Source organism: Chiloscyllium punctatum, chromosome 37, assembly GCF_047496795.1.
Source record: "Chiloscyllium punctatum isolate Juve2018m chromosome 37, sChiPun1.3, whole genome shotgun sequence".
NCBI classification, from domain to species: domain Eukaryota; kingdom Metazoa; phylum Chordata; class Chondrichthyes; order Orectolobiformes; family Hemiscylliidae; genus Chiloscyllium; species Chiloscyllium punctatum.
Genome location: NC_092775.1, coordinates 33,752,201 through 33,768,733, shown reverse-complemented (window position 1 = coordinate 33,768,733; position 16,533 = coordinate 33,752,201). Strand labels below are relative to the sequence as shown.

Sequence of the window (16,533 nt, the reverse complement as noted above, 5' to 3'; positions counted from 1 at the left end):
TGGATAAGTGTCACAGACTCTCCACATGTAAATAAAGGGTGATTTGGTGACAGAATACTGGTTTCTATGGAGTTATTTCAACAATAATGAAGATGGGTGAAGTACTCAAGAAAAGAGGTGCAAGAACTTGGAAGTGAGACTTGATAATAAGAGTCACGCTGTGATTGTAGGGGCTTAGATGGGAAAGTGTAGTGGAAATGGCACATTCAGCCAGTGGGACAGTGTCATCATCTGTGCACAATGGTCATGCAGTAATTTTTAAGAATGTGTAGGGGGTAAAGTTCTTGTTCAACAGTAGAAACAAACACTCTGTTGGGAGCTGCCGGGAAAGGCAGAGACACAATTGACAGAAAATGTGTTAAAATATTGTAAATTCCAGCATAAAAGGTTTGCTCTTCATTTGTTGTCTGTTTTAGATTACTCTTGGGCATATTTTCTTAATGATAATTTAACTGTCAGGTTTCAAGATATATAGTGGATTGAATTGTTTAAGTTATGTGGGGTAACATGATTACCACCAGAAACCTGTTGGTCTAACAGCTGCATGTTAGTGCTTCAGGTAGATTGATGGCTTGTGAAAATATGATTCCGCAATAATTTCACACTCTGTGATCATAGTGGTCAATTGTCCTGTAAAACAGGAGGTAAGATGTTTGGAAGGGGAGGCAATCATCACACATTCTGTCTTAAACTCCCTTTTGCATCATTCCCATGAGTCATTTGGGGGTAAAATGCCCCTGTTGCTCCTGTCTTTTTTCTACATTTCCAGTATTTAGTGATAGCTAAATTTGGATCCTTTGCTTTTAGCAACTTTTTTTTAGTGTTTTGACAATACCTGCTTTCTAAAATAAACTATCAATTAGTATAGGAGTTTCATTGTATTCCAGTTGTTGTTATTTTCTAAAATGATATTAATAGTTACACATTAATCTAGTCTCTCAGACATCTTCATTCAAAGGCCCATGCGTGATGTATGTAACTAAATAATAAGGTGTACACAGCAGCCACACTACTGCTTAGGTCCTGTGGGCGTGGCTTCAGGTACAGACCAACACAATGGATACCCATTAAAAACCATAAGACCATAAGATGGAGGAACAGAATTAGACCATTCAACCCATTGAGTTTTTTGTGCCATCAATCAAAACTGATAAGTTTTTAAATCCCATTCTCTTTCCTTACGTACAGAGACCAAACCTGCTCACAATATTCCAAATGCAGTCTGACCAGAGCCTTACACATCCTCAGCAGTACATTCATGCTCAGTACATTCTAGTCCTCTTAAGATTAATGCTAATATTGCATTTGCCGTCCTAACTGACAATTGAACCTATTTGTTAACATTAAAGAATCCTGAACTGCCAAGTCCCTTTGTGCTTCAGATTTCCAAAGCCTTTGCCGATTTAGAAAATACTCTCTGCCTCTTTTCTTTCTACCGAAGTGTGTAACCTCACACTTTCCCACATTGTGTTCAATCTGCCACTTCTTTGCACACTCTCGTAGCCTGACCAAGTCCTTCTGCAGCCTCCCACTTCCTCAACATTACCTGCCCTTCCTCCTATCTTTGTTAGCTGCAAACTTTAAAATGCCCTCAGTTCGTTCATCAAGGTTATTAATGTATAATGTGAATAGTTGTGGTCCTAACATTGACCCCTGCAGAATTCCACTAGTCACCAGCTGCCATTCTGAAAAATACCCCTTTATCCCCACTCTCTGCCCTCTGCCAGTAGGTCAATCCTCTATCTATGCCAGTATCTTGCCCCTAACACTACAGGTTCTTATAATATTTAGCAGCCTCCTGGGTGACACCTTTCAAAGACCTTCTGGAAATCCAAATAGATCACGCCCATTGGCTCTCCTTTGTATAATTTACTCATTACTTTCTCAAAGAATTCTAATAGATTTGTCAGACATGACCTCCCCTTGACGAAGCTATACTGACTCAGCTCTATTTTACCATACACTTCCAAGTACTCCAAAACCTCATTCTTAATAATGGGTCTAAAATGTTACCAGTGACCAAGTTCAGGTGAACCAGCCTATAGTTTCTTGTCTTCTGCCTCCATGCCTTCATATACAGAGGTGTTACATTAACTATTTTCCAGTCTTCTCGAACCTTCCCTGACTCCAGTGATTCCTGAAAGATCACCACTAATGCCTCTACAATCTCCTCAGCTATCTCCTTCAGAATGCTGGGATGTAGTCCATCTTGTCTGGATGGTCTATCGACCTCCTTATTTTTCACCTTCCCCAGCACCCTCTTAGCGATGGTCGCTACACTGACCTCTTGCCCCCTGACTCTCTTAAAGCTTTGGTATGCTATTAGTGTCTTCCAATGTGAAAACTGATGCAGAGCACCTATTCAGTTCCTGTGTCATTTCTTTATTCTTTTATTTCTAATTTTCCTGGTTCACTTTCTTCTCACTTACCTGTTGGATATCTAAAAACACTCTCAGAAATTTATTTCATATTATAAGCTAGCTAAAACTCATATTTTTCTTTTCTTGCCTTATTGTTTCTTTTTAGTTATCCTCTGGTGATTTTTAAAGGCTTCCCAATTGTCTGGCTCCCCAGTAACCTTCACCACATTGTCAGTCATGGTTGTCTTGTCTTCCTCCTCTTTGGATGTTTCTTCTTCCTTGGGATGAACTTCTGCTGTGCCTCCTAACTTGCCCCAGAAACTCCTCCCATTGCTGCTCCACCATTGCAGGTCTGCTTCCAATCTATTCTGGTCATCCCTTCAGTCATACCATTGTAGTTACCTTTACTCAATTATAATACCAATGTGTACAGCTTCTACCTCTCAAATTACAGGGTGAACGCGACCATATTATGGTCACTCCTTAGGGGTTCCTTCACCATCAACTCCCTAATCAAGTCTGTCTCAATACACATCACCAAATCCAGAGTTGCCTGTTGTGTAGTGGGTTCTAACACAAGCTGCACCAATAAACCATCTCATAGACATTCTATGAATTCCTTTTCTTGAAATCTGCTGACCAACCTGACTATATATTGAAGTCCCCTTTAATTATTGTAATAGTACCTTTTTCATATATCTTTTCTGTCTCCCGATCTGTTTTCTTCTCTACATTCTGACTACTGCTAGGAGGCCTGTACATAACTCCAATCAGAGTCATTCTTTTTTCCTTTGTGATTCCTCAACTCTACCAAATGAATTCCATACCGTCTGAATCTATATCACTTGTTGGTATCAATTTCATTTCTTACCAACAAAGTAACCCCAACCCCCTGTTCATCTGCCTGTCCTCTTGTTAAGATGCATATTCTTGGATATTTAGTTTCCAGCCCTGATCCCCTTGCAGACACATCTCTGTGACACCAACAACATCATATCTGTCAAGTTCAATCTGCAGTACAAGTGCATTTACTTTGTTTTGTGTACTGTATGCATTTTAGTACAACACTCTCAGTCCCCTTTTACCTGCCCACCCCCCCCACCCTTTTCATAGTTGTGCCCATATCTGCTATGTTTAAAGTTAGATTCATGAGCCCTTCCATACTTTCTATCCTATTGCTTGTTCTGGAAACTTTAATGATGTCTGCTGAGTCCTCTCCCCCTTTAACTTTTTTGATAAGTTTCCATGCAACTGAACCTACCTCCCATTATCTAGTTTAAAGGGACATTTAGTTACTTAGAAGTATTCGACAGGCCTTTCCAAGGAATAGCAATCTTTCTATATCTCATCTCTGGGTCTTGAGGTTGGCAGATGGGAGGTGTGTTAGTTCCCAGAGGTTAGGAGAATGTAAGGAGGTAGTCCATCAAGTATCTGGAGAATGAGAATTATGTCCAGAGCAGAGGAAGGGGATTTGGAAGGATTGGGTCTCGACGAGAGTGGGGTGGGATTACAAATGTTGTTGGGCTAGACCAGTGGGGTTTGGGGGGATTGAGGGGATGCAGGTCAGGTCTGACAGCAGGAATGTGGTTGAGGTCAAAATAGGAGAAGGGGCTTGGGTCTGGCAACAGTGAAGGGTGTGTCAAATCTCAGAAGTGAGGGTATCAAATCGAGCCATACTTTACCATGATGGTTGTTACTGTCAGTGCATCCTCCTATTATCAACAGGCTGATTTCTGATGCCAATGACCAGATGTCACTACTGGCTGTATACTGATTTTGCCTATTTCTCTGTTTAACCTTATTACTGGGGAGCTCACCTGTATCTTTCAGACTGGCAGTACCGAACTGAATTAAACAATCTGCTATGTCTTATTTGTCAGAGGCTTTCCCATGGGTGACAACAGTCAAAATGAGGAACTTTGGGATTTGGAGCAGATGTTGGCTGTCTTCCTGTCCAGGTTATTTAAGAACAACACTCATGTAGCTATTAAGGCACCAAAATCCAAATTAGGAGCATTTGTCAACACAAAAAGCTATCATTTCATTAATATATAGCTGGTGGGTGATTACAGCAAACCTGTTCTTAATTCACAGACAGTTTCCTTAATACCTTCACCCTGCGATACTTATGCTTCTCACAGCTATACCACAATGTTAAGGTAGCTCACCACACCTTCTCAAGGAATTAGGGATGGGCAATAAATACTGGCCCAGCCAGCAATGCCAACATCCTATGTGTGAATAATTTCATAGTATCATAGGATCATCTACAGTGTGGAAACAGGCTCTTTGGCCCAACAAGTCCACACCGACCCTCCAAAGAACAACTCACCGAGACTCATTTCCCTACTCTATTATCCTACATTTACCCCTGACTAATGGACCTAACCTACACATTCTTGAACACTATGGGCAATTTAGCATGGCTAATTCACCTAACCTGCACATCTTTGGATTGTGGGACGAAACCCACGCAGGCATGGGGTGAACACAGACAGTTGCCAAGGCTGGAATCAAATCTGAATCCCTGGCGCTGTGAGGCAGCAGTACTAACCACCAAGCCACTGTGCTGCCCCATTTTTTGAAAATGACTCCCAGTGGACAAAGATACTTGGGCAATGGCACCTCAATAATTCAGTTGCTGCCAATGCAATTTGGAAATGCTGTCTTTTTGATGTTATGGAGGTCATTTGTTGAAACATTTGACAGAGTAGATATGCTGACATACAAACAATTGTATTGTCTTAATCCTACTCCTGTATGCCTGAGATTCAATAGTCCAATATTATTTACTGCAAGAGATGAAGTCTTGAAAATCCATTGCTATTTGCTGTACTGGTCTCGCCACAGCAGAGCCTATAGTTTGAGTGTCAGCTATTAGAACTTTTACTGAACCTGCAAAGACAACAGAAAAAGAATATACCTTCTTGCTATGGGATCCCAGCCAAACTGTTCCTAGAGTTGACCACATTCTCCAAGTTAGACCACACAAGCTGAGGCAGATTCAAAATATTTTAAGTTATGGGAATAAAAGTACCTGGCAAGCATTCCAATGTCTTGCGTCCTACGAGCCAAGCACATTTCTTTTCATGGTTGTGCCTCTGAAGTTTAGATCTCTATCCTATTCAGTGCTGATGGAAAAAACCCAAGATGGTACTGGACCATGGTGACCCCTTGCAAGCCATTTACAGCTGATCTTATTCTTATATATCTTATAACAATTCCTCTGTTGAACCATCATCTGAGTTGTCTCTGTCTGTTACAGCTTGCTTGTGCCAGGAATATCACCAATGCAGCGTTTTCTATTCTCCAAACTCATTATAAATCAACTTTAAAAATCAATCTAAGTCCCAGCATAGAGATTTATTGTATCATGCTGAGGTGTGTTTGACCTCCACTGTAAGATAATTAAAGATCAAAATATCTATCCATTATAATCACAAGTATATAAAATTGAAAGCAATGGTTCATGTTCCAGCAGTTGCAAAGTAAACAGTTTAATATTGTATAAGCAACAAAAAAGTAACATTTTTTTGGAAACTGTCCCAAAAACATGCCCTTACATTTGAAAGCAAACCCCAGTAAACAATTCACCACAGTATCATCATAAAATATTTAGCTAGAATAACCCATAACCTTTTGTGATTTTGCAGCTTCCAACATTTTAAGGAACTGGAAAAATCCTTGTATTTTATTAAGACAAAAATGAAGGACATAAAAAGTATCATTTTAAAATGACATGGCATGACATCCGGGTGAAATACTCTATAAACTAAACAGCAAAACGATCATTGCTTAACATACACTTTTTAAAAAGCAAAATAAAATGCAAATATGTCACAAGAAAAATTAATAATCTAAGCCACTAAGTCCTCTCTTTATCCAAAAATATTCACCACATTTTAAAATTAAGATTAATATCACCTAACCATTATTTCATTACTACTTTGTTTTCTTAAAGTTTTCAACCCTGATGGTACTTCTTTTAATGAATATTGACCCTTCACCTGTGTTCCAAACTAAGAAAGTAAGTAAAAACCTTTATGATTTTGATGTTTGCCAATTATAGTTATGAAATGAGTAGATATTTTGTAAAATTCAAATCATAAAATTCTAACTTGGAAATAGAATCAGGCATTCAAAGCACCCTTCAAAATGGTGTGCACAGACAGGGTGGACATAGTATTGATCTGTCAGCATTACTTCATACAGTATGTTATATTCCTGATTGATATTCAGACATACAGCCAATAGTACTAAACCTCTCATAAACCTGTCAATAACACACCCTTTTTTTCTTAAAAGAATTATAAATACAAATAGGAAGCTGCCATCTGAAGCTGTTACTAACCACCTATACATGAAGAGTTACTGGGCATATATGTGCGATGATCCACATCAGAATTTTGCAATCTCCAGCAAGACCCTGAAACTGCTGAAGTTTATCTTTCTTAGGCAACTCAATATTTGGTGAGTCAAGTGCAGGGTCAGAAGAACATCCATTAAAAACTAAGTAACGTATTTGTGAACTTAAATCCTTTTGCTGTGAGCTTTTGATGCTAATGGTGTAATTTGGTGGTATCATGGGTAATGCATTTCTGTTCTGTGTTTTGCCATTTTGGAATGTTTAGGAGTTGGTTTAGCTCTTGAAAAATAGATATGTGTGATCAAATTTCTAGACATTTTCCAAAACCTGTGCATAAGTTGAAACTTGCTTTTAATTTGGGACTTAGAGCATGTTTGTCATCTGCACAAAGTTCTAATAATTACATTGGATATTTTTGATAGGTTTCACTGACAAATTTCACTGCTGCTTACAAACTTTGGTTCCAGTTTGGTCAAGATAATTGAAGTAATCTCTTTTCTCAGTATGAATGAGACTGTCAAGCGATATTATACTTGTAGCTCTTCCCTCATGCATATAAACATGGGGTGCGCAATGGTCTTGGAGGACTTCCCTGTCATTGTAGAATTGCACTCTCTGAAACAAATATTAGACAATAACTGTTTTTAAAAAAACACTGTTAAACAAACATACAAGGCCTGCAAGAAAGATGACAATTTATTTTTTGTTGTGTTCATATACTGAACCACAACTAAACAATGAAAATACGTATATTCAGAAATACAAATAATGCCAGGGAAAAATATTTATCTTCCTCATCTATAAATTTCTTTAATTCACATTTACGTTGGAAAATGCTCGACAATACAATTTTGAAAATCTAGCACTGAACAACTTTTACTCATATGAAGCTTATTTGGAAGATAGCCATAGGGTTCAGCTTGTTTCTAGAATAGCAACTTCATTTCACCATCCACACAGTAATGGCAAAGGGACATTGGAGCATACACTCAGTGCATTTATGTTATAAAAAACCTTCAACATTAGTGGACGTTGTATTGCTCTGCCAACTAAGCAATTAATTATATTGTGTCTCATCATTATACCTGTACCTGGTAGATAAGATCATCTAGATTACTTCTCATGACTTGTCTGGATCCAGTTTGGTGTATAGTTGGAGACATAGTTGACTCAGAGAAATGTATTCTACCCTGAGGATTTAGATGCACAAATTAGACAACAATGAATAAATTATTACATTTTTAATCAAAATTCCTAGTGGTTTGAATAAATAATCTAAGACATATACAACTTCACACCAGCAATCTAGAACTAAAAATATATTAAAAGACATAATCAAGACAAATTATTTTCTGTTGCAGTATTTTTTAAACTAACTTTTGACAGATGTTAATTTTCACTTTAAAACTATGATTATCAATACATTTTAGCATATTGATTACATTAGATTGGGGTAGCAATGCAGTCTGAATTTCTAAGTATCTGATCAAGATGGAAACTAGTAACTTTGCAATTGGCATACAAAGTTGATAGAGTTTTCCTGTACATTAAAAATATATGTTTTCACAATTTTAAAATGTATTAGGTGCAGTATAATGGCAGTGATTGTAATGAGGTATGATACTAATGAATGAATATCAGAGAAATTTCCTATGTTCTAGCCAACATTTATCCCTCAATCTACATACATATTATCTGGTCATTATCTCATTGTTGTTGATGGGTCCTTACTATATGAAAATTAGCTGTTACATTTGCCTATATTCAAACAATGACAACATTCAAAAAACAATTCTCTAACTGTGAAGTACTCTGGATATCATGGCAATATGAATAAGGTTATATAATAGTAAGTTCTTTCTCCTTTCTATCATGTGTTGCTGGAATATTTTCTCTGATTCGGTTTCCATTATTTCTAGCACATTATTAGCATCTCATAAAATGTCAACCATGGCTCACTTTGTCATAGTTTCACCTCTGAGTTACAAGTTCTGGGTATGAGTCCCTTTCCAGGATTTGTGTATAAATATCAAGATTGACACTCCAATGTTTTACTAAGGGAGGGCTACACTGTTAGAGCTGACATCCTTTGAATAAGATGTTAAGTCAAAGTCTCACTGCCTGCTCAGTTTGGTGTGTAAGATTTCACGGGTGGAGTCCTATCGGGGTCTGAGTTACATGGGCTATGGCAAGATCTGTGACAGAATCAGGTGAGGAATTTGGTGAGTAAGGTCAAAATTGACAACAGAAGCATTTCACTCCATCTTTTTGCTTTTGACAATTGGCACAGCCAGCTTCTCGTTAAACAATGGCAAGTTGCCAATTATTTGGGATTATTGATAATGGCCTAACTTGCCTCATTAATATTTAGCTTCCTAATTTACCAAATATTCTATACGTTGAGAAAATGTGAAATGGAAGTCAGGGCAGGTCCCTGGCAAATTCAATATGCCACTTGCTATAAAGGACCTCCATGCTGGACAGTGAACATCAACATCTCTGGGAACACTCCACGGACAGCAACCACATGCACCACACGTCCACAGACATTGGTATCCAACAGTCTCTGTGCCACCCCTTAAGAGCCCTCATGACACCCTCGGATCCATTTATATCATGCTTCTGCATTTCATTGTAGTCCCTCCAAAAAACTCAGTGCAATTCAGACTTAGCGAAAAACATAAGATTTGGCCCAATGACATTATTTTGAAGAGAAGCAAAGAGCTTTTCCTATGACCTAGCCTCTGAATCAATATCACAACAACAGATTAATAGGTCATCATATTGCTGATTGTTGCTGCACATTTTGTAAATTAGAACAATGACTATATTTCATAATACTTCACTGGCCCTGAAAAGCTTTATACAAATGCCACTTCCTTCTATAAGAAAATCAAACGGAATAGTATACTGTATATTGAAAATGTCTTGAACTAACATGAGATATGATACTAAAGATATGTTCATATGCTATGTTTGGGAATAATTTTTTTTAAGTAGAAATAATTGAACAAATTTAGTCTAGTATTATCTGTATCAAACAACTGCAGCTGAAGTCAAAGGAAATATTTGGCAGTGGGATGTTTCACCAATAAATAATACATGTATTCTTACTGCAGTCTCCAGGCCATTATTGAAGTCATAGCTAGATGAAGAGTTCACTGGGGTCAGATTTTCTGCTGAAGGTTGGAAGAATCCCTGAAGTAAAAAAAATCTTTAATTGTACCATAATTGAATCACATTGAAGAATAAGAAAGCCATATACTCCCTGGAAATTAACATTCTAGATGGGATAGAAAAACACACTGATCAGGGCATAGATTCACAAGCCATTGAAGTTTGTGATGCAAGTAAATAAGTTCATTAAAAGAGCAAACAAAACTCTAAGGTCCATTTCAAGGGGTTAGAGTTGAAGAATCGGCAAGTTACATTTAATCTGTACAGAATCATAGCCAAGCAGCAGCAGATTGTCTATTAAGTCCATAATTGGATGAGCTTGGGCAGATATACCACAGCTGGGATCATCCAAATGGTGGCTGAGACCAGATCCTATCATTTAACTGAAGGTGGTCTCTTGGCAGCAGTCCAGGGAGGTGAGGAGGTGAACTAATGATGTCTTTGATCAATCATCTTCTTATGTATCAACTTGGAATCAACAGCAACAGTCTTTTATTCTGTGGAGAACCTCCTTCACCACATGAATAGCCCTAGTGCCTGTAGTCAGGAGGGAGTTTTAACATTACACAGTCCTGCAGGGAGGGCTTTCTTGTTGAGATTCCATTGTATTTCATCGCTACCTCAGTGGCTCCATTAGCACTGTTGGCTGGACATCACTGTGAGCTCTCTTACTCAGCCTCCTGACTGACTGGTCCACCAGATGTTCATGGTGGATGGGTGTCCTGGGTTGGCTTTTTTAAATTGGCTATCTCCAGAAAGATCATGGCCACTTCTGGGTTCCTAATCTGGATTAAGCACACACTTGGATTGTGGCTCAATCTGGAACATTGACAGAAATGTAAATTTAAAATTCCCATGTGGATTAAAACATAGATTTTTATTGCTCTTCAATCTATTAAAGTATGAATGTATGCTACACATGCAATAAAAAAGTTTTATGCATATTATCCTATATGTGTTTCAGTAACTGTGAGTGCAATGTTCCCCTCCCTAGACGTGGTGAGACAAGTGACAATAATTAATGGGTTAGCCCTGGACAGAATTATATTCTTCCTGTTTGCTCAACCTAGTTCTGATGGAGAGTCAAACTGGAATGTTAACTCTTTTGTTTTCACTCTACAAATGCTGAGTTTCTCGAGCATGCTCTGTCTTTCCTTCAGCTTTCCAGCGTCTGCACTATTTTATGTTTATTGGATTGTAAACTCTCTCACCAACTGGTAGACTATTAATGTTGTGTGCCAATATGATTTGATTACAGATGTGCAGCTGATCCTATTCCATAGTTAAAATGGCAATAATGGGAGTGTAGTGTAGCAGGATTGCCATTGTCTGAAGTTTTTTTTTATATTCACCTTTCATAGGATAGAATCCCTACAGTGCAGAAAGAGGCTATTCAGCCTATCACCAATCATCCCACCCAGACCCTCACTGTGTTCTTAGCCCTAAATTTACCATGGCTTAACCCACTTAGCCTAACCTGAACACTGCAGACAATTTCAACAAGGTCAACCCACTTAACTTGCACATCTTTGGATGTAGCAGAAAACTGGAGCAAACCTGCACAGACATAGGGAGAATGTGAAAACTCCACATAGTCACCCAAGACTGGGATCAAACCCAAGTCCCTGGCGTTGTGAGGTAGCAGTGTTAATCACTGAGCCAGCATGCCATTCTTTCCCTTGCATGTTCGTTTGGCATGTTATTGAAATAATATTGAAAATGTCATGAACAGGAAGTAAAGAAAGGTACTTGTTGAAATGTTTAAAAAACTATTCAGACTGAACCAAATCTTGAGATCTTGTGCAACTTTATGTGGAACTCCATTATTGTTACATCAAGGAATTAGAATTTGTGAGTCTATTTTAATTATGTTTTTGTAAAGTAAATAACTTCTACTAAGGATTCACACTTGGGAAAACAGTTGTTTACTTTATGTTTGAGCAGATTCTCATTCTCTATTTGCAAAGTGCCTGAAGTTTCAAAGCCATGGAGTAAAAAGTGACCATTTTCTTCTGGTAAGAATCGTGAAATAAAGTCAGCCTGCAGAAGAAGAAAATAAATAAATCAGTCCAAATTTGCAATATACATTGCTTTTCTTATGCTTGTATAGTTTATAAGGAAATATTTTCCTTCATAGCCTTGAATCTATGAAATAGTTACACTATAATCCAAATGTTCTATATCCTTGGTTAAATTGCCAACTTATCACTCATTATGCACCATTCCCAGAATAATGCGCTGCTTAACTGGATGGCTGGCATCCCTTGTGTCCATGCCATCTTTCAAAGTTCACTAGTTGGACATGTGTTGCAATCCGGTGTTGACCTTTACTGGCCGCGTAATGGCATAGCAGTCAAAAAAACCACACTGACCATGGCTGATACTTCCTTCCATATGCTACCCCAGTATCTCAGTTTAGTTACTGTTTAACAACCAGGTCACACTCTTTACCTTTCCTTAGCTACATCCCACCTAAGATCCTCTCTGAATCTTCACGACTTTCCCTAATGTCCAGTGGTCACCCGCATCTTGTCATTGTTTAGGAAGAGAATATCACACACAGGCAAGCATTGGACAAAATCAAACATGATCTTTTATTAGCAGTCAGCCAAAGGGACCACAAAATAACTAAATAGAGGTTGCAGTTTGCACCCACAGTTAGAACCAAATGCACGCATCTTGACTTTGAAAGTCCATAATGCTCTTCAGCTCCCAGCTAGCAGCTACTGGAACTGGGTATCAATCAAACCCTGTCTGACTTGTGGCGCCAAATACTTCTGAGCTCTGACATCCCCAAGGAGAACTTTGTCCAGCTGAATATCCTCATCCTTCTCCGAACTCCCAACTCAACATCTATCACATTGCCTCTTTGCCGGATCCAGTTCTGCAGAACACAACATTCTAGGATAACGTGGCACATTCTGTCTGGACTATACTGGAGGACTACCCCAGACTATTCTTGAATGCTGAAGTATACATAAGGAGAAGCTAGAGCTAGAACTTGTTTTAATGTATGAAGATAACATAAATGGAAATCATTGTATGGCAGAGACATCAGGAAAATCCCCATTATATATGGAACAATAAATTATTTGAAATGAATGCAGATAATGCTGAAATAAAAGCTGAGAATTCAAAATATAGTCAGACAGTATTGTGGAGAGAACATAATAGGTAATGCCATCTTTACATTTTCTAAACAAATGACACCTACTATTGATCTGTATTTTCACTGTGAATTGCCATCCCCACACTTACACAGTGCACATCTACACTGAGCAGACAGTGCTCACATTTACCAAGGCCATAGCAGTCAATTGCAAAGGCAGTGTTCATAATATTTTAAGCATGATAGTTATTTGGGGACTTTCAATATGTTCTTTCCAGTTTGTCAGCATACTTGTAGTTAACTCTCTCAGCAGATAATTCTGCATTTATTTTGAGCACCCTCATTGTTAACCTGTTCTGAACTGGAATTCAATCCATAGCTCTGCACCTTAACACCTCCAAATTCTTCTGTCAGTAATTTAGAAGCATTGGAAAATCTTTATTTAAATCCCAAATAAATCATCTATCAAACTCTTTCTATATTAAATTTTACTACATTAAGTACAGAAAAGAAATCCAATCAGCTCCCTCTCTGCTCATTTTCTCTCTTTCTCCTTCTCCCCCTTTGTCTCTTAGTCAGGTGTAAATATAGGGTAAGGTGGGTGGGTTACTCTTTTAAGGGTCGGTGTGGACTTGTTGGGTCTAAGGGCCTGTTTCCATACTGTAGGATATCTAATCTCTCTCTATAATAAAGAAGACACACACTCCAAAGCTAATCATGTTAAGATTACCTTGCCAACTAAAGGGATGAAAATTGTATCTCATCCACAAAACCTTCCTATAAAATTATCTTTACACATCATAATTAAGATTACACATCAGATTAAGACAAGGATAACAAGAGGAGCTGGGAAAATAAGTAAATTTTGATCACTTACTGAACATGGTGCGCCACCTCCTTCTTCATTGTATTTTATTAATGACCCATTAGGTTCATCAGGGACTAAATTAGACCGCATCTTGTTGGTGAAATCACAAAACAAAAATGAACATGGAACAACTGTAAGAAGGAAAAGGACAATACAATGAGTGCTAATGCATAATACATACGTGATCCAAGTATTACAGTTTGACTCCATATATTTTAAGAAAGCCAGGAGTAAATGTTTGTTGAGTAGCAAGAGCTGAATCACACAAATTACTGTACACAGAGAGGCCATTTAGCCTATCACAGTTGCATATCTGGCAACTGTCATACATCTGCAGAATCAAGACCACTACCAGCAATGGTTGGAGTAGAATGCTGCCATCATTCCTCTTTTCTGTTCTCAATTAAAATTCTATTAAGTTAACATTTCTCCTTTCTATACTGGGTCTGAAATGTTGCTCAGTTAACAGTGGTAAAAAATGAAAGACTCTTGAGTCTTAAAGAAGGAGACACTTGTCTTAACCAGAAGATGAAGTATATTGCATACTAGCAAGTTGTGTTAACCAGTTAGATATAATTTTTAAATCTATCAGGAGCCAGGGATGACATATCTGACCCCATCAGGATCTTGATTTGGACTTTGTCTTGCTGAGATGGTTAAAGGTTTGAGAACTAAGGGAATCAAGGGATTGTTTGGCCTGCTCCTGCTTTAATTCCTCATGTGTTTATGTACTATATTAATTGCTGCTACGTGTACAATCCAGAATCTTACTTGACTGAAAACAAAAAAAATGCTGGAAATCACAGCAGGTCAGGCAGCATCTGTGGAGAGAGAGCAAACTAATTTTTCAAGCCTAGATGACTCATCATCAGAGCTCCTCCAGAATCTTACTTGCTTTTTTTTGCATGTCTTTTTGATCTATACTTTGTATGTTTTGCTGTCACTTTGTTCAGCTGCTTTGTTAAATGTCTTAACATGTATTACAACACGGGGTAAACTCTCCTGCTTAAATTAAACCAGCAACGCAGAAAAGATTTATCCCATGCAGTAATCTGAAAATTCGAGAGGCCAAGAAATATTTAAAGTAAAAATTAAAAACTTTATTTCTTGAAGTGTAACAGAGAATAATGAACAAACAATTATTTACAAGTCCTTCCTCTCACTTATCTTTTACCTTCCCCTTCTACAATAGTAGTCCAATAAAACTCCCATGTAAGATTGACAAAACAAAACTCCTTATCTCAAAACCAGGCAGATTTCGGTACTTCTATTTGGATCTTCCTGTGTCTTATTTTCTTTTTCTTAGGGATTCTGCTTCACAGGTTACTGATCAATAAAGGTACTTTTAAGAGATCTATTTTTCAGGCAGTCTCCTTGCATGCTGGTAGCTTGGCAGTTCTCCGCTCAACTGTTCAATTTTCCCCAATCTTTTACCCCCAAAGCATCGGATTGTTTTATTGACTTTTAAGATTGTCAATATAGTAAATTCAAACTGGATTGGAGTTTGATATTTTTCAGGGTATAATTTATACTAATTGGCCTAATTCAAATCTATTTTGTCATTTCCAGGCAACCAGCTACCCTAGCTACCCCAGTAACGAGAGCACCTATTACATTGTATCTTATTGAGAACACTTGGTGCTGTTAGGTAGCTCTATCAGCTTTTAACTCTCTTAAAGGTACAGTACACCCACATCTTCATAACACATGTGAGTATATTTCCTTTTGCTGCCCTTCTACCCCAAATTTATTACTTTACATTTAAGCCATTGAAATGAATCAAACATTTATTTTACCTTGTGTTAATGTTAGTACATGAATGATTGTTTAAAAATAAAGGAATTAATTGGATTGTTTAATTTTCTTTCTTCATCAACATATTTTCTTCACTTCTCTTATAGGGATGGTGGAATATCTCAACGATCAACGACAGGAAATGAAGCTTAAATTGTTTGGAATTTATATTTGAACTGACTGTAAATGAGAGATCCAGGATATTTGTATACTTACGAAGCAGTAATAACAATGAGGCAAACAGAACACCAATGGCTGTGCCAACACCAATGGATCTATGGGTTTCCAGGCTCTCACATTCAACCTCATCTGGGCAGTGACAAACACGCAAATTCAATATATTCACATTACTAATTCCTTGTCGATCATGAATCTTGAAAGGCACTGCATAAACTCCTGGTAAGGGATCCTGCAGACTCATAAGCTGTGAAGATGTGCCTGAACACAAAGCACAGTCAATGAATAAAACTGAACTTTATACATTATACGACAACACCAATTTGTAAATTGAATGTGCCTTTTTCAATAGTAAAGCATCTCAAAGCACTTTATAGTGGAGCTATCAATCAAGCCTCAGAAGGAGGTATTGGGTCAGGTGACCAAACATTTGATTGAAGAGGTAGGTTTTGAGGAGTCTTAAAATGAAGAGGGATAGAGACACTTGGTGAGGGATTCAAAAGATTGACAATTGAAAAACACGGTCATAAATTGGGAATGCTCAAGAGGCTGGAAATGGAGAAGTGCAGACATTTTATGCAACAGGGATTTGAATGAGCTTAAAGTTCCACTGATTAGAATATGCCTAGAAGTGGTAAAATGGTCAAGTCTAGAGATAAGAAAAGAGAGATGAATATTTCAG

General features: G+C 37.8%; 1 protein-coding gene across 2 annotated transcripts in view; it reads right to left on the bottom strand.

Moving 5' to 3' along the window:
• Positions 1-5,906: 5,906 nt before the first annotated feature.
• The window catches only part of LOC140462988 (cadherin-like protein 26), a 54,353-nt gene continuing 43,726 nt past the window's right edge, over positions 5,907-16,533 (bottom strand). Inside the window, exons 12-17 of one of the 2 annotated variants that reach the window (XM_072556568.1) lie at positions 15,891-16,112; positions 13,890-14,011; positions 11,833-11,943; positions 9,841-9,924; positions 7,812-7,916; positions 5,907-7,341 (exon numbers count right to left, since the gene is read on the bottom strand). In XM_072556568.1, the coding sequence (XP_072412669.1) occupies positions 7,165-7,341; positions 7,812-7,916; positions 9,841-9,924; positions 11,833-11,943; positions 13,890-14,011; positions 15,891-16,112 (821 nt within the window). In that variant the 3' untranslated portion in view covers positions 5,907-7,164. The remainder of the gene's footprint in view (positions 7,342-7,811; positions 7,917-9,840; positions 9,925-11,832; positions 11,944-13,889; positions 14,012-15,890; positions 16,113-16,533) is intronic. The other variant, XM_072556569.1, reaches the window with a different exon arrangement.